Raw genomic sequence first — 19,591 nt, forward strand, 5'->3', positions numbered from 1 at the left:
GTGAAAGCTGACACATTTAACACACGCAAATCAAGCAGCATCTTCATCTTCCTGATCAGTCTTCATTGTTGACGGCCAGATAGCAATGTGTTTATCACTGCTATGAATTTAAATCATTAAAAAAGCTGCCAGCCTATCTTCAGCATTAATCCTCCAACAAGCATAACAACAAGCAAGCTGGTGTAAAACAGCTTCACGTAAGGTTGCAAATCCCACCAAAATTAATAAAAAATGCCCACAAAATTTCAAGATATAAAATGTGACTGTATGAGTGCATTTATTTATTTTTTTTACATTTGTAACATAGAAAGTTGCGTGTCTAGAATGACTACAGATTCAGTGGGTCAGCAGTGACCGCTGGAGACATGTGAGATTTTTGCCTGTATTGGACAAAGAATACATGCATATTAGAGAAAGAAATTGCAGTATATTTGTGAAGCATGCCAGCATGGTATATACCTGAAAGAGCTCTGTTCTGTGTGATGTGAAATGTAGACAAAATGCTTTAATTGCTTTCTCTTTTGATGCGCCTGCAGTGGGGAAAATGAAGACGCCATTAAAACAGTCATAGCCACTCACAAAACCAGAATGAAGAACAAGTATGAGCGCTTATTTGAGGGAATCAAACTACAAGAGAATGAAACCCTCCTGAACAGTATCTACACACAGCTCTACATCATTGAGGGAGAGAGAGAAGGGGTGAATGAAGAACATGAGGTTTTACAGATGGAGAAAACAACCAGAACACAAGACACTCCAATCTGCTGCAGGGACATCTTTAAACCCTCACCTAAACCAGGAGGAGAGGAAAAAGACCAAATAAAGACTGTTCTTACTAAAGGCATCGCTGGAATTGGAAAAACCGTCTCTGTGCAGAAGTTCATTCTGGACTGGGCCGAGGGAAAGGCCAATCAAGATGTAGATTTCATGTTTGTGCTTCCATTTAGAGAGCTGAACTTGATTAAAGATGATGAGTACAGTCTTCACAGACTTCTGCTGGACTTTCATCCTGAACTTCAAGATCTGGACTCACAGATTTATGAGGAGTGTGAAGTTGTGTTCATCTTTGATGGTCTGGACGAAAGCAGAATCACACTGATGTTTTCAGATGCTCAGAAAGTTTGTGATGTGAATGAGACTTCATCAGTGGATGTGTTGATGTCAAACCTCATCAGAGGAGATCTGCTCCCCTCTGCTCTCATCTGGATCACCTCCAGACCAGCAGCAGCCAATGAGATCCCCTCTGAATACATCAGCCGTCTCACAGAAATCCAAGGATTCAATGATCCTCAGAAGGAGGAATATTTCAGGAAGAGAATAAGTGACCAGGATCAAGCCAACACGATCATCTCACACATCAGAAAAGCAAGAAGCCTCCACATCATGTGCCACATCCCCGTCTTCTGCTGGATCTCATCCACTGTGCTTCAGAATATCCTGAAACAAGATATCAATTCAAAAATCCCTCAAACTCTGACTGAAATGTACATCCACTTCCTGCTGATTCAGATCAACATGAGGACTCAGAAGTATGAAGAGAGCAATCCAGAGAAACTCCTGCAATCTAACAGAGAAGTGATTGTGAAACTTGCTGAAGTGGCTTACAATCAGCTGATGAAGGGCAATGTGATGTTCTATGAAGAGGACCTGATTGAGAGCGGCATAGACGTCACTGAAGCATCAGTGTATTCTGGGATTTGCACTCAGATCTTTAAAGAGGAATCTGTGATTCATCAGAGGAAAGTCTACAGCTTCATTCATCTCAGCTTTCAGGAGTTTCTGGCAGCTCTCTATGTGTTTTACTGCCACATACACAACAAGAAGGAAGTACTGAAGACATTTTACATATCCGAGCAATTATCATTGTTCATGCTGCTTAAAGCAGCAGTTGATAAATCATTGCAGACTGGACGCTTGGATCTTTTCCTCCGCTTCCTGCTGGGCATCTCACTGGAGTCCAATCACATACTCTTACAGGATCTACTGAGTTACAGAGAGAACAATGTAGGGTCCATGTATTTAATGGCAACGTATATTAAAGATAGAATTGTTGGTGATGAACAACTGTCAGCTGATAAATCTATCAATCTCTTCCTCTGTCTGCTGGAACTGAATAATCAGACGCTCTACAGAGAGATTCAGAGCTTTGTGAATTCAGATAAACTCTCATGGACGAAACTCTCTCTCCCTCACTGCTCAGCAGTAGCCTACATGCTTCAGATGTCAGATGAGGTGCTGGACGAACTGAACCTCAAGAAATTTAACACATCAGATGAAGGCAGAAGGAGACTGATACCAGCTGGGAGAAACTGCAGAAAAGCCCTGTAAGTATTTTGGTATTTGTCATTTTGTATCTTAAAAAAACAAAAAACTCATCCTCAATTTGCATGAAATGTGGAATGTATAATGTACGAACTGTCATGACAAAAACGTACATCATAGTAATTCATATTTGTCAGATTGTTTCAAGGTTATAAGCTAGATCATTTTTGGGGTTTCATCTATTGTAACTAAGATCTTCTGAACTCAGACTTAATGCACATAGACCGGGAGTCAGAACCCTATTGGTCATAAAGTGGCAGGTTTTTTCATATTAGATAATCCCTGTGCCATGGCACAGTTTAGCAATATTGGAAGAGAAGTCTTGTAAATATAGATGTTGTAATCTCAATATAATCACAGTTTATTACTCCTGTATGGATGTAAATCAGTAGCTAACTCGAGAGGTTGTTGATCTGAATGTGAGAACTTGTCATATTGATATTTGTATTTGTAAATTGAAATTTACACTCACAGCTCTGATATGTAAATTTGTAAAATATGTGTGTATGTATAACTGCAAATGTGTAAAATGACATTCACACAAAGAAAATGAGAGACACAAATGTTTACGAAATATTTACTCTTGCACTTTACTCAAATTTTGCTGCACAACATCAAATCGACACTTACAACCTCTCAGATCTGGCAGTACAAGGTCAAATCCTAGCGCTCTGACTTTTGCTACTCCTTTTGCGGTATTCTAGTTGCAAAACTCACTTGTGCACTTGTATATGCAGATGTGAGAGAGCAGAGCCAGGGGCGGGGCTTTGGTGCGAATGAATACATTTTATTGGTCGATGCCTGACCAATGAACACCAGCCATCGCGACTTGCCGATATGACAAGTTCTCACATTCAGATCAACAAGCTCTCGAGTTTTGATACTGTTTTAGCTTTATACTCCTGTGTCTTTTTATCCTTTCTAGGTCCGTGATTACACCTGGTATTGAGATGTATTTTTGTTTATCCAATCACAAGTGGACAACACTAAATACATGTGTGAACGGGGTCTAAAACGTTTTGAGCTCAGAGGTAGTCGAAAACACAATCAACCCGATTGCGCTCATAGTGTGGACGCTCATTTGGTCAGATGTGTTCAAACAGCCACTAAAATCCACCTACTCTCCGCTGCCTGAGCTAATTTATAAACATTATGGTTCATTTCCTGTCCATTAACTGACAAAGTTAAAACTATAAATTAGATTTAAACTAGAATGGATGAGTGTACATGACCCATTAAAAATAAATGCCAAGTTCTTTCATGAAACTCTAGATGGCGCAGACAGATGGGTTCTTAATGTAACTGATGATATTCACAGCGTTAAAAACCTTGGCACAAGCTGATGGCTTCATGTTGCATACGCAGCCAATGAGCTTACTGCTTTACATTTAAATGGCTGCTTAGCATTCACTTGAGCATTTTGCAGTGCGCTTTCAGAGTTCCTCTGAAACCCTCCACCTTTCCCAGCTCCACCTGTATAGATCTGCTACGAGTTATTTTATATGCTATTTGTGGAGCAGCAGTATGTCTTAAATACTCACAGCACCGTATTGCCATTTATTTTGGCAGTAGCAAGTTCCTGCACTTGCTTGCAGCAGCAATAATCTACAACTACAAAAATAACCAACAGCAGCAGCAACGTATAACATTATCATATCCATCACCATGCTAAAATCTTCAGAGAGTTGTCATGATAGAAATGTTTTTATTTTCAGTGGTTTAGTTTTACACGCGCGCAGGAGAAAATGGAGAAAAGCAGAATAAAATGACATATGACAGGAATAAAATAAATAAGTCTACATGAAATATGTTTGTTAAATAATTAACAAAACAAAACAGAAGAAAAAAATAAAAGTCTGTTTCATTTAATTTTTATTGCCGCACCTCAAGTTTAAGGAAACAGAGATGGCTGAAAGCGCATCCTGTTTGTTTTCTTTCTTTTTCAAAGGCACAGTTTTGTTTTTATAGTCAGTATACATGAATTAAAGTAAATGTTTAGTAAACCAAAAGTTTTTTTTTTTCTTTTCTGTTGTGATGAGGACAATATAACAAGTCTCAGTTAGCTTATAGCAGTACACGTAGCAAAAAATCATATAAAAAAAGAAAATGATATAAATAAATAAATAAAAAGATATAACAGGAAAGGAATAGAGCAAGCTATTGTTAGAGGCCTTTTTTTGCTTTTGTTAATTGTATAATAAATAAAGAACAGATAGAATACAAAAAGATGAGAAGCTAGTGGTAGTTTCTTTTTTTTTTTAAGCTGTTAGTAAATAAATAGAGTGCAAGTCTAAAAGGGTCTTTTTTTATGGAATAGAATTAGAATAGAGAGTGCTAGAGTTAGAGGGTCAAATAAAGATGGAAGAGAAGTGTTTTTAGCCGATTCTTGAAGATGGCAAAGGACTCAGCTGCTCGGATTGAGTTGGGCAGGTCATTCCACCAGGAGGGATCATCAATGCCTTGAATTTTATGCGAGCAGCAAAAAAATTTATCAATTTTGGTAGCCAGTGCAAATTGATAAACAGGTGTGATGTGCATTCTTTTCAGCTCATTAAAAATTAATCTTGCTGCCGCGTTCTGGATTAATTGTAAATGTTTGATGAAGACCTGCCAAGAGAGCATTGCAATAGTCCAGCCTCTCATGCAAACATGTAATTTGTAGCATTGCTAAGTTTTTGTTGTTTATAACAAATGCCATTATAATTTGTGTAACACTTTATAATTGTATATGTTTTGTACTATAATTTTATAACTTATATTTACTTATATTTTCTGATTTGTATCTCATTCTTTTCTGAACACCTGTCAAATTTAAAGTATTTGCTGACAACTTATAGGTAATTTTTTTTTTCATTAAGATTTTTTATTTTTATTATTCAGTAAACATTTAAAAAAAAAAAAAAAAAAAAAAAAGCTTTGTGAATGAAAAAAAAACAGCATTTGGCTTGTAAATTGTGCATTAGATTGAAAGATCAGAAAAAGCCCTCATACATTGGCCCATACACCCTCCCTTCAAAAGAAATCAGGACAGAAGTGGTCTAAGTCAAGTCAAGTCAAGTTTATTTCTAGAGCACATTTAAAACAACAGAAGTTGACCAAAGTGCTGTACATCCCACATCATAAATCAACAACAACAAAAATAAAATGACATCAAAACGACAAAAACACACAGCTCTCAAACTGAACTAAAAGCCAAGGAAAATAAATGTGTTTTAAGACTAGATTTAAAAGCAGATAGTGTTGGGGCCAGCCTCACAGACAATAGTAAATTATTCCATAGTTTAGAGGCCGCAGCTGAGAAAGCCCGATCTCCCCTATGTTTCAGCCTTACTCTAGGAACAGCCAAGAGCATACAATCTGTCGACCTAAGAGACCTAGATGGAACATGTTGTTGTATAAGGTCAGAAAGGTAGGTAGACCATTTAGGGATTTGTAGGCAAACACTAAAATTTTAAAATCAATCCTAAACCGTACTGGAAGCCAATGAAGGGAAGCCAGTATGGGAGAAATGTGGTCATGCTTACTTACCCCTTTTAGTAGTCTAGCTGCAGCATTCTGCACCAACTGCAGGCGTGAAAGAGATGCCTGGCTGACACCAGCATACGACCACATGGGTACTACTTGGGCCAAATATCACAATTTCAGTTTTACTCTCATTAAAATGTAAAAAATTCATGGCCATCCAGGCTTTAATGTCTGCGAGGCAGTCCAACAATAATTTTACAGAGCTGTTATCATTTCGTTTCAATGGCAGATAAAGTTATGTGTCGTCTGCATAACAGTGAAACGAAATGCCATGTTTTGTCAGGATAGACCCCAGAGGAAGGATGTACAAGGAAAACAGCATTGGGCCAAGAATAGACCCCTGAGGGACTCCACAAGGAAAAGGTGCCATTTGGGACACAAAGTCTTCAAGGCAAACAGAAAACTTCCTATCGGACAGATATGACCTAAACCACTCTAGAGCAGTACCTTTGATACCAACACAGTGGTCCAGCCTAGAGATCAAAATATTATGATCAATAGTATCAAATGCAGCTGTAAGGTCTAACAGCATTAGAATAGCAGAATCTCCTGTGTCTGTAATCAATAAGAGGTCGTTGAAAACTTTTAAGAGTGTAGTTTCTGTACTATGAAGGGCTTTAAATCCAGACTGAAACAACTCCAAAATTCCATGTAATTCCAAAAAAGATTGCAACTGTATACATACAGCTTTCTCCAGTATTTTCGAAAGAAATGGAAGTTTAGAAATAGGTCGGTAATTGGAGAAAACTGATGCGTCAAGATTGGGTTTTTTTATTAGTGGTTGTACTACTCCATATTTGAAGCCCTGTGGTACAACACCTGTGGTCAGACTGCTATTTATAATTCCTAGAATTTTGGGCCCAATAGTTTCAAAAACTTGTTTTAAAAAACGTGGAGGGACAAAATCTGTAAAACAGGCGGATGATTTCATTTGATCAATTATATCTTTCATAAAAGATAAGGCTCCAACTGGTTAAAGACAGCAGGGCGGGTGACAGTAATAGAAGGGTCCTCAGAGGAAGGTAAAATATGTGCTCTAATATTTTCTATCTTACCTATAAAAAATTGTGAAAACTTTTCACAAACATCTGGAGATGAGTAAGAACAAGTCAGTTGAGAGGTAGGCCCATTTAGTACAGCATTAATTGTTCTAAAAAGAGCTTGAGGTTTGTGAGAATTCTTCAAGATAATGTCAGAAAGGTATTTTGTTTTCTCGATTTTTACAGTTTTTTGGTATTTATGCCAGGTGTTTTTATGATGTCAAGAGACACCTGTAATCTGTTTTTCTTCCATTGTCGTTCAGCTCTCCTGCACTCTCGTCTGACAGCATGAGTAGTATCATTCAACCATGGTTCACTTTTTGGCTTAAAATGCATAACTTTACAGGGTTGCCAACTCTCACGCATCTGGCGTGACACTCACGCTTTCAGCATCAATCTCACGCTCTCACGCACACGCAAGAAATGTCACGCCAAAATCAATTTTTTTTCCCCTCTCAATCCGTTAATTTTCTGTTGATGACTAGACCACAGCGTATTAATGACAGGAAAGGAGTTTAAGGCCCACAGCTGTTACATCTCCCTACAACGTTCTCACTGCAGTATTCTCTGATCGTTGATTGACTAAAAACCTTGCACCTGATACGTCAGTTGCGTGTGAGAAGTTCAGAGAGAGTTCGGGGCATAGGTTCGGAGTCGGCAGGTGTGAAAGTTTGGAAGACAATCAAGGAAAGCAAATAATAAAATGGTGGGTGACCCTTGTCACTGCAAACGTTCTTGCCTAATCAGTCTGCCGAGACTAAGTTACAGACTTCAACTATAGTTGCAAATGTTGTCTGACGTGCGTTATGATGTGGGCTAGCTAAATTGCTCAATAAAAATAGTCTAATGTAGGGTCCGAAATTAACACGCGCCAAGCGCCAAATGCGGGTAGATTTTCCGTTTGGCGAGTAAATCTCAAAATGCTATCCGCCACACTGGCGGGTTAATGTTCATACCAAAATATGAAATTTTCACACTCAATATTCAGAGCGGCCAAAGCGTCAAGCTTCCCCGTACTTTTTGACAAGCGTCTTTGACAAAGCGACCAGAGCTTCTTTGCAGCTCAAGTCGGCGGCGGTGTGTACGTACAGTTAACGCTCTATTTGTTGACGGCGCTGAGGAAAAAGGATATGTGAAGCTCCTGCCACTGGAAGAAGCGGTCGCCACCCATTTGTGGCCGGGCACCCATCAAAGCCGCGCAGAACGTCTTCAGCACTCGCGGATCCTGCACACTCCGCCCTGGCCAGGCTGCTTCTGCTTTACACACCATGGCCGTTATTTTATCGAGAAAATTAGTTTTCTCATAGCGTTTGCAACGCAATACTCGTTCCCTTATCTCTCAGGGAACCGAGGTTACGTAAGTAACCGAGTACGTTCTGCCTTCCCTTACACACGAGTCAGGTAACAAAACTGACAAAAATAAAAATTTCACTCCAATGATAGTAATATTTCATACATTTCTCTGATTTTGATCAATATATAGATTTTTTTTTTATTATTATACATTTCAAATTTTGCTCTGGACAATTTTCATGTTTGTATTCAACATAATAGGCCTACCTTATTATCTCAATTAAATGTACTGAAATGAATATATGTGACAAAAAAAAAGGCTGTTTATTATTTTGACCGGTAAAAATATGCTTGGCTGGTGGATTTTTTCATCTACCAGTCCCCGTGGCAGTTGAGCCAAAAAGTTCTGAATTCTGAAAATTTCTGACCTAATTACGTTTTATTAGATGAGCATGCTGAAATATTTCAAAAGAAAGTTGGAGAGGAGAAGAATCAAAAAGAGCTTCAGCAGGTAAGCTAGTCACATAATTTGACTAGCTTTATACAAAGTAAACAAGGACTGACATTGATTTTTAAAATTAGGGTTACCAAACATTTTCTCCGCGCACACGCGCAAACTGAAATTTTAGTCTCACTCCAGCCAAAGTCCCAAAGTTGGCAACCCTGACTTTAAAAGGTGCAAGGTCTAACACACTTTGGCAGGAAGAATCAAACAGTGAGAATAGCTCTTCAGTATTAGATCAGGAAGTGAGCATACAATTAGTTTCATCCAAACTTTAAAAACAGTAGAAAACTGCGCAGCCGTGGAAGAGTTAAACACACGACATCGCCGAGCTGGTCCACTCGGTTTAAAATAAGGGAGAGAGATCTCAAATAAAACAGGCATGTGATCTGAAAAAGACGCTTCACAAATTTCAAGATTACAAATTTGTAAACCACATGATAAAACAAGATCTAATGTGTGTCCATGCTCGTGTGTAGGATCTGTCACAAACTAGACCAAATTAAAAGAGTCAATAACATTTAAAAAATCTTTCATTAGTGGCTACATAGGACAACAAACATGTATATTAAAGTCGCCAACTATTAAACCCTGTCATAATTTGACATAATTCCAGACAAAAAGTCAGAAAAATCATTGATAAAGTCCTTATTATATTTAGGTGGTCGGTATATCACAGCACACAACACCGGCTAGAATCGACCCAATTAGAAAATATTAAGTTCAAAGCTGGAGTAAATGTCTGATGACAGTTGATGACATTCAAATTTTTCTTTAAAAATTGTCGCTACTCCTCCTCCTCGTCCAGAAGACCTCGGAGAGTTAAAATATGTACAATCAATCGGTAAAACTTCTAAAAAAAAAGGTGAAACAGTGAACTTAGTTCACTGGCATTTAGCCATGTTTCAGTCACACATAAAAAATCCAGTGCACGGGAGGTGAAAAAGTCATTAAGAATGAAGGATTTGTTTGTTAGTGATCTAGCATTTACCAGTGCTATCCTGGTCGGAGTCAGGCCTTCTGCCATCAGGGGTTCCCGATCCAGCGGCCGAAGGCTTTGGAGATTCACGCCACCTCTACGGAGACGGGGTGAGCGGGGAGGGGGGACATCCACGTCCCTGCCGACGAGCGTTATCAGCCCAGTGTATACAGAATCCATAGAATGCCAGGAAATAACGTGACGTCGATCGAGTTTGTTTTCAGCAAGTGTGGTGTAATGATTGATCCAGAAACATTTAGCCAGATAGCGTTTGATTTTTACCAGCAGTCCACTGCGTTTACCCCAGTGTCCATAACGCCTCCTCCGGAAAAGAGGAACTGGCGTGCACCAAAGGTAAAAAGGGATTGCAGATACAAATGGGAGAGAAGTTCTCTGTTCACTCCGATCGTAGTTCACCAAGTCATTTGTGGCAGATCTTATATTTAGTAGTGTTTGGCGATCATATACCAGTAGAGAGTTGACATTTTTACAGATAGTTGACAGAAACAACACAAACACAATTGGGACTAGAAGCAGCAGACGGCACGCCACACACACTGGCGCCATCATGAAGTGAACAGAAGAGATGGATTAAAACACCAGGTGTGAACGGGAATGTGTCTCCCCCTTCAGCTTGTGATCCGATCGACCAATCTCAATACCAGGTGTAAACAGGGCCCTAGAGAGATCAACTGTGATTGTGATTAAATGGTGCTTTAAAATGTTTAGGACAAAGTAACAGTTGTTAATGTTGAGATCAAACAGTTTTGCAACCTTCTTATTTAAGTGGGTATTCTGCAAAGTGTTAATTAACCATTTACTGATCTTTTTAGATTGTCAGATTGTAATCTCACTGATCAGTGTTGTGAAAGTGTGGCTACAGCGCTACAAATAAATAACTCATTGACAGAGCTCGACCTGAGTAACAATGACATGAAAGATTCAGGAGGGAAGCTCCTCTTTGATGCACTGAAGAGTCAGTGTCAACTAGAAATATTGAGGTTTGTATATTTATTTTTATAAAATTATTTTTTACCTACAGTATATAGAAAGTGGATATGTTGGATAAAAGTTGAAAAGTGAGATACTGTGCATTGTAAGTGTGGTGCTAACATAAAGGTAAATTATGTAATCATTTAATCTTCTGTTTAGATTGTCCATCTGTAATTTCACTGATCAGTGTTGTGAAAGTCTGGCTTCAGCACTTCAATCATCAAACTCCTGTCTAAAGGAGCTGGACCTGAATAACAATGACTTGAAAGATTCAGGAGTGAAGCTGATCGCTGATGCACTGAAGAGTCCAAACTGTAAACTGGAGAAGCTGAGGCAAATTTAAACTAGTCATTCATTCATTCATTCATTCATTTATTCATTCATTTATTCATAAATAAATAAATAAATATGTATTTATTCCCTTGATGTCTGTCATTGTAGTTTATCTGGCTGTATGGTGACAAAGGATGGCTGCTCTCATCTGGCTTCAGCTCTGAGTTTAAAATCCTCCCATTTGAGAGAGCTGGATCTGAGCTACAATCACCCTGGAGATTCAGTTCTCATTTCTAGAAAGGAGGATCCAAACTGCAAACTGGAAAAACTTTGGTATGATGAACACTTTTTAATTAAAAGTAGTCTTATATGATTTCATTCATGAACTCTAAATTAAGGGATTTTGATGTGTGTTTACATGTCCATATAAATAGATCTTCTGAGAATGTGACTCCAGCGGCAGAAAATGAACCAATTTAACATTTACATAGCCAATGTTTTTCTGTTAAAGCTAGGGTCGGCAGTTTCTGCGCTAGTAGTATACTACGGAACTACAAAAATAAAGCATGATTTCCTACAACCTTTGCAAAAGGCCCTTTCGCCTATCATGCCTCCCTCAACACACACATTACAGATAGCACTCTTATTGGTCAATGAAAGTGAGGGAATGTCTCGAAAGGTAAAAGTAAGCTACTTTTAATATAAAGTCCAACATATTAGGAATATTTTAACTTAAAGTTTAGCTTACCTGTTCAAGTTCATTGTATCGACTGAAACCCAAATATTTCATCAAATTCAATATGCCAAAGTGTTCATAAAATAAAGCATTTTACAACAAAATTAAAAACTGTTCAGAAGTTACAGTATAAGCAAAAATTTATATTTCTTGACCAGTAGGTGTTACTGTGCTGTGGTGTGTCATGGTTGTTATAACATGTACCAAGTTTGGTCTGAATAGCATTGTTGACATATAGTTTCACATCCATTTTGGTGTGCACTTCATCAAAATTCATTGATACACTACACAAGAATTGTGTGGTCTATCAAAAATCTTTTAACTTTTTGCCTGCATGGTCTGAATATGATCTCAGCCAGTGTTGGTGAAAAATGGACAAACCTTTTAGGATGAATTTGAAAAAATATATATATATATTTTCCTAAAAAAAATTCAGAATGTTAAAAAAGATCATGACAGAAAATGAAGTCAATTAGTGCAAGTGACCCATTGTGAGCCAAGGAGTTGAGAGGGGGGAAAAATATGGTTCAAAAGTTATTAGCATAGACATATTTGGACAGTTTCATAAGATTCCCAGAAGCAGTTCTGTGAGCTGCCATAATCTAAGAGCTGAAGAACAATAAGAAAATATAATGGTTGGTGCTTGGCCTCTAACAAAGTACAAAAATTGTCTAGTAAAGGATGGACAGCAAAATATTTTTATTTAATGATTATTTATTTTATCTGTTGTATTGTATTTTATTATTATTATTATTTATTTATTTATTATATTTTCATTTTTGGCAAGTTAGATGAATAGAACATGGCACATTATGCTTTTTTTTTTCTTTGACAGTCTGGATCACGGAGGAGAGAACATGATTAAAGCAGGACTACAAAAATGTAGGTCTACACACACACACACACACACATACTTTCTCTTCACAGGACAGCATTTTACAGAAGACCAGAATAAGGCCTCAAGTATCAAATGTTTACTCTGTACATGCGGTCAAAAAAATGTATGTATTTTGTGGAACCAAAAAGTAAATGCAAGACCAATTTTGTTTTTTAAAATTTTTTTTTGGTCTTATTTCTTCTCTTTTCTTTTGTGTTTTTTCTTGTGGATTGTCTTTTTTTTTGTACACGGCACACAATCGTCTTTCTCTTTTAGAGGGCAACAAAAAGTTGTTATATAATTCCAAACCGAATTATGAGCCATATCCTGATCATCCAGAGAGATACAATGACTTGCAGCAGGTTCTGTGTAAAGAGCGTCTGTCTGGACGCTGTTACTGGGAGGCTGAATGGAGTGGGGAGGGTGACGTGGCAGTGTCATATAAAGGTCATAGCTGTTGGTTTGGAGGCAATAACAAATCCTGGATTCTAGGCTGCTTTTCGAAAGAACTGGTTGTCAATCATTGTGGTGTTGGAACACATATACCTCCCCCAGCACCTCCATTAAACAAAGTATCAGCGTATGTGGACGAGCCGGCCGGCATTCTGTCCTTCTACAGCATCTCTGACACAAACACTCTCAGACACTTACACACATTCAACACCACATTCACTGAACCCATCTATGCTGGATTTGTGCTTTATAACTCTTCAGTGTCTCTCTGTGATGTTACAAAAACAGGATGAATAATTTCAAGATATAGACTGGCCCCAAAAAGTTGGTCTTATGTGACACAATTTTCTAAATATAAAAAAAATGAATATGTATTGTTCAATGTAAAGAGAAAAAATTCTATGGCTGTCAATCTTTGTGTAGCATGTTCCTATATTATTATAACATAATATATTTCCTGTTAGGACACTGCATGAAAAAGGACCTTGAGACCAGTTGCTTGAAAAAGTGTCTCTGAAAAGTTAGTGTTGAGAAAGGCTCAAGCATCTTTTGTTTGGAGATTATTTCACTTTCCTGACTAAAACTCATTGAGTCATTGATTGTTTTTCCACCTCAATCTTTCATGTAAGAGATGATTGGTTGGATGAATAAATGTCATTCAGAATTTTTAATGCCACTTCTTTGGCCTTAAGAAGGATTGGATATAGTATAAATGCTGCTTCCTTGCATTTTCTTTGCCTCTTCATTACTGAATTCTCGAAGAACATATTTTCTTCTCAGATGACTAGTGTAGTAATGCTTGGTTAACAATGCTTGGCTTTTCCTATAGCTCAGAAGAGCATGGTGTTAGCAACACCAACGTCACAGGTTCAATTCCTTGATTCCAATGTAAGTTGCTTTGGATAAAAGCGTCTTTTAAATGCATGAATGTAAACATTGACAAATTTCTAATAAACTTGTTTGTGAACTGTGTGGTTTAAACTTACATCTTCAATACAAAGTGGTCTATTTTCTGATACAGTTTTAAAGCACACATCAAACTGTTAAATCCTTATTTTAAAATAAAAAAGTATTATATCAAATTATGTAATTGGCCAGCGAAGAAAGTCCGTGCTGCTGGAGATGCAGCCGGAAATGTCGCTGCCGATGCCGCATTTTGCGTCAGCCCCTGATAACCGAGATGAGAATTTCTTTCACAGAAATCAGCTAAAGCTAACAAATCATCCACAATCCTTCTCCAAACACGTTCAGATTCCCCTGACATTTTGTGTAGCTTGAATCCGTCTTCATACTCCCGCTATAATAACATAAATCTTTTCTCACTGTCCAATAACAATGCATGTTACATTTACAATCCAGAGAGGGTTAGGCTCTTCAAATCGAGGCGAAAGATGATTGGTTGCTCCCACGTGTGTACTGTCCAATGGCATTTTTTTAACTCGATTGACAACTGGAGAAAGAAAAGCATTTGGCAAGGCATTTTTTGAAAAGCAATTGGCAAATAGAGAGAGAAAAGCAATTGCCACATACATTTTTAAAAAGCGGTTTAAAATGTGCATTTAAAAATGTTTTTATTAATGTACCTTTTAATTATTTTATCAATACACGTTTTAAAACATGAATTCAATAAACAGTTTATTTATACATTTAAAAAAAATATTTTTTAATTTATTGTTTTATTAAACTATAATTGAAAACACAAATTAAATAAACATCTTTAAATATATCTATTAATTTGTCCATTTAAAAAGTTATTTAGTTATATATATTTTTATGTTTGAATTATTAAATCAATAAATTTATTCTTCATTTTATTTTTAAGTGGCACTCTCGGTCCTGTTTAGTGAACTTTGAACCTAAATAAACCGGAGCAGATGTGACTACCCTTACAAAAAATAACTGCAGTACATTGAAGTACAACTGCAGTAAAAAGTAGTATAACTGCAGTACAATGAAGTACAACTGGAGATTTGCAGTATAATGAAGTACAGTATACAACTGCAGTTCAAAGTTCAACAGCAGTAAACCTGCAACACAATGAAGTGCAATTGTAGATTTGCAGTATAAGGAAGTACAGATACAGTACAACTGCAGTTCAGAGATATGCTGAAATGCAAGTGAAGATTTTAAATGAGGTTCTTTTCATTGCCATTAAAGTCTTTATGTATAGGCCCTGTACACTGCAGTTATGCTTGCAACGTAGCAAATGCTGTGATTACAGTACATTGGCCAGTATTTTTATTTATTTATTTTTATTTTACTTTTTTTATGTAGATTCCTATAAAAAATATTTGTACAAAAACTATTTGCCTCTGCAATATTTCACTCGCATAGATTAATAGCCCACACGTGAGATCTTCCTTCGTGTCAACGGTCGTTGTCCTGACAACGAGTCTCGCGAGCAGCTGATTACTGATAACGGTAAATCAGTGTCTTTTCCGTAGTATCTACTACAGGATCAGTGGTGTACAGGACACCCCCGTAGCCCCCACCCCTTTGGGGGGCCCCATCCCAGGACATTCTAAAGGCATTCACAAATCACACAGAACATGTTTTTTTTCTTTGAAAAATGCAAGACTCGGCAGTGGAATTTAGAAAAATGCAAGGTCTCTTTTTTTCAAACTTCTTTTGATTTGATTGAGCCTGGCCCCCACCACGGACATGCCTATGCCCCCCCTTTGGACTGAGGGGGACAGTCGGACTTGAGTTTTCTTCGTAATAATAGCATCTTGAAATAGATTTGGCAAACAATCCAATGTATCTTCTTCTATGGAAAGCGTCAAATAATTTTACAATGACATTTAGCAGAGGTGAGCAATGTAGCCAATCACAGACATGTTTGTTGATTTCTAAAACGCAATGACCAATTAGAGGAGTTTAGGTGGGAATCCACACACTCGAATCTCCAGTTACAGTCTTTTTTTTTTGTGCTGTGTTGTGTTATTTTGTTCTCGTGTGTTTTTAACTTATTTATTAAAAAAGGTTTAATAATGTGTTTTATTTTTTTGTGATTTTTTTTTTTTTTTTTTTTTTTTTTTTTTTGTAGTTTTGTGTGATTGACTGTTTTTAATAATTTTGAAGGGAGCACTCTTTCCATGCTGTATACTATAATATGTTCAGAATTTAATAAAACTTGTGTTTTTCATGCTCGACAAGCGGCCACGTACGACACAAATCTAACTACTACACTATATAGAAAAAGATAATAATTTCAGAAGCACATATGATATGCCTTTTTCCTCCTTATCAAATGCAGGGAAATACATTTTATATGCCTAGTCATCAATGGATGCCTCCAAGTTGGCTGCCCTTCTTTCCAAGTGGAGGATTATCCTCCACACCTGCCTGATTTTGCTTATCCAGTATATTCATCTAATGGCTCCCATGCTCCATTTAATTGTGTTCCTTCAAGAGTTGCAACGTTGCCTCCTAGAGATCTTTCAGCTGGAGATTCCAATGCATTTTTGGTCATTCTCAGCAAATTCCTTTGCAACATCAAACTAGAAAAGCTATGGAGCAGCAAGTTAATCCTTCCATTATGTCTGCTCAGAATCCTTTGACATCCAGAGATATCACTGCTTCAGGACCTCAAGACCAGCAAAGAGATATGAATCAAACATCTGCACTCTTTCAAACTGGATTACAACAGATGGTACCTGATCAGCAATGTCCATTCAGAGACCAGCAACTGTGCCTCAATGATGCCCGCTTTACAGCCTTCAAGGTCAGCTCTTATTGAAAGACTTTCATTTCCATATTTTAAGAGTGATTACCCTCATGAGTTTGCCATGTTGAACATGGCATTGAAGAATCTGATGCCCCTACAGGAAACTGAACAATATAAGTATCATATTCTTCTGGATCATTTGAAGTTTGAAGCAGCCCGACATTTAGCCTTCGCTTATGCCCATCATTCCCGGCCTTACACTACTGCTTTGAAGGCTCTCCAGAAAAGGTATGGTCAACCCCATCAGTTGGTGCTTTGGGAGATTTCTGCTATTAAGAACTTGCCAGCTGTATGTTCAGGAGATCCTGTTGGGTTTGGTCAATTTGCTGTACAAGTTCAAGCTCTTGTCGGCATGCTTCAGTCCTGGGATCACGAAGGAGCAAAAGAGTTATTCTGTTCATCACATGTCCATCAATTGCTCAGTAAGCTTTCAGCACAGCAGGTCACCAGTTTTGCAATATATGCTAAAACTACTCGACCAGATGAAACTTATGACTTGGTTAATTTCTCCGTTTGGTTGGAAGAGGAATCAGAATGTTTCAAGTTTCAGACAAGAGAAGGGAGACCTATCATGTCCCAATTCCAAACAGCTGCTTTCCTTCATGGGGTGAGTCCAGAAGTGAATGTTCCCACTCAGAGAAGGATAACTAAAACTACTAACAGTGAAATTATCAGAGGAAAGGAATGAGGGATGTAAACCATCTTGTGCATACTGTTGCCGTACTGAACACCATCTTAGTCATTGTCCTGAATTTCAGAGCTTTGATACAGTAGCCAAACAGGAATGAATTGCTGACAATAACCATTGCTGGAAATGTGGTTGGGCCCATAGATCATTCAACTGTGACCTGCAAAGAAAATGTCCAGTGTGTCAGAATTGTCACTTAGGAATACTGCATAGAGTGAATGCACACAAACCTGATTCTGGGATATTTCATTTGAGCAGTGGTCTTAACTCTGTTCTTCTGAAAATTGTAAAGGTAGTTCTGAGCCACCAAGGAAAGACTCTGGAGACGACTGCCATATTAGATGACTGTTCAGAGAACCATACTTATGTCTTTTGCGGCAGAAGTTTTAGGTCTTCAAGGTTTCAAAAGGTTAAACCTATGTTACTAGTGGGAGCTGATCATCCTCACCTTCTTTGTTCCAAAGAGCGAGTACGTTTCGGTCCTCCTGGAAGTCCAGCTGCTTTGTGTACTCGCCTGGGGTGGACACTGCAGGGACCTACTTCTTTGGGTGAGAAGACTAATTCTATGACACAGTGTTTATGTCAAGCTTCCCACTCCATGGATCAGTTGCATAAGGATGTGGAGAAGTTATGGCAAGGTGATTTGTGTCTTTTCTCTCAGACTCAGAAACCTGTTGAGCTTTGCACACTGGCTTCCCACTCCATGGATCAGTTGCATAAGGATGTGGATTGCATAAGGATGTGGAGAAGTTATGGCAATGTGATGTGCGTCTTTTCTCTCAGACTCAGAAACCTGCTGATGGGTCAGTGTCTTTCACAAGAGAGAAATTAATCAAGGTCCTGTTGGTTGTTTGTATTTCTTGGGAGTGTAATTTTTCAAGTTTGTTCATGGCCCTTTGTTCAATCCTGTTTGCTCTGTTCCGGTTCATCACCTTGTCCCTAGCCAAGGCTATTTATTTTGTGATCAACTTAATCTTAGTCATGCTGTTGGAGCCTTGTTTTACCTCTGGGATTCTATTAGAGCAATTGACAGTAATACTTCCGTCTACAACTCTGCCAGAACCATGGCCTCCACCTTTTCAAGAAGTTCTGTTATGGCCTGTAACGGTCATCTGAAACTGTTTTGTTGAAGCTTTGTGTTTATCTAGTATCCTGTTGGGCAGTATTGGTTGGCTCCCTTTGTCTAGTGTCTTCCCGGAGTCATGGTTTCCACATTTACTTGCATTTATAATGATTTATCTCTGTCTAATGTATTGTTAAAGTAGGTACTCTTTATTTAGCTCCTCGCACACAAATCTTGACATTATCATTGTTAGAGTTGGGAAATTGTGGGAACCTTTATGGTTAATAGTATAGGGTATTAGTAATCTGTTAAATTCCAATGGGTTGAAATGGTTGTAGACCATGTGAATGAAACATGTAAATTGTATATAAAATTAATTGGTATTATACATTTTCTTGTATGCAAATGTTAGCATATTTGGGAGCGGCTGTAGAAAATTCTGCTGTGATCTTATTGGTTGACTGAGTGCTGATAAGAACACCTGTGTTACTAAACAAGCCTCAGTCCCAATGTGTTTGTGTGTGTGAGAAGCCATCTCTCTACTCATACATGGCTTGTGTGGAATTGTTGTGTTGTTAACAATGTAAGTGTAATGTGCTGTTTACATTGAAGTACTTAGTTTCTTCAATTTTTTTCTTCATTATTTATTTTGTTTTTGGATTTTTGTTTGGATTTGTTTTATTAGTTTTGTATATACTAATGGTTTCTATTTGCTTATGGGTTATCAGAAACCAACAATTGCCAACATTTGTAACCATGGAAATGTCTACTCCTACATGTTGAGAGAATAAACTGGAAACATGAGACTGATGACAGAATGAGTTTTAATGGACTCACCATTCCGGTAGCAATAGCCAAACCAGCCTAAAATGCCATCCAATTTTCTACAGTAGGCTTAAAACAAACACCTTAATGTGTATTTTGGAAATTTTCTTTCCATTAAAGCAAAAGAAGACATCGAAGCAAAATAGACCAAAATCTCAAAATTGAACAGTACATGAAGTGTTCTGCCTTAAACAATAACTTCATCATTTTGATCTCAGGCTCCTCATCTAATAACTAGGCTATCTGTATTATGTTGATAGATCTTAACAGCCCTCCCTCAAATGTTAAACAAAGT

At 37.8% G+C, this 19,591-nt stretch overlaps 1 protein-coding gene across 1 annotated transcript in view; it reads left to right on the forward strand.

The window, feature by feature from the left end:
• LOC109089835 (NACHT, LRR and PYD domains-containing protein 1 allele 2-like) overlaps nt 1-19,591 on the forward strand; it is a 77,520-nt gene that overhangs the window by 14,495 nt on the left and 43,434 nt on the right. The window contains exons 5-9 of the mRNA XM_042749678.1: nt 537-2,324; nt 10,495-10,662; nt 10,814-10,987; nt 11,096-11,260; nt 12,499-12,545. Of these exons, the coding sequence (XP_042605612.1) occupies nt 537-2,324; nt 10,495-10,662; nt 10,814-10,987; nt 11,096-11,260; nt 12,499-12,545 (2,342 nt within the window). The remainder of the gene's footprint in view (nt 1-536; nt 2,325-10,494; nt 10,663-10,813; nt 10,988-11,095; nt 11,261-12,498; nt 12,546-19,591) is intronic.

Source organism: Cyprinus carpio, chromosome B22 (assembly GCF_018340385.1).
Source record: "Cyprinus carpio isolate SPL01 chromosome B22, ASM1834038v1, whole genome shotgun sequence".
NCBI lineage: Eukaryota > Metazoa > Chordata > Actinopteri > Cypriniformes > Cyprinidae > Cyprinus > Cyprinus carpio.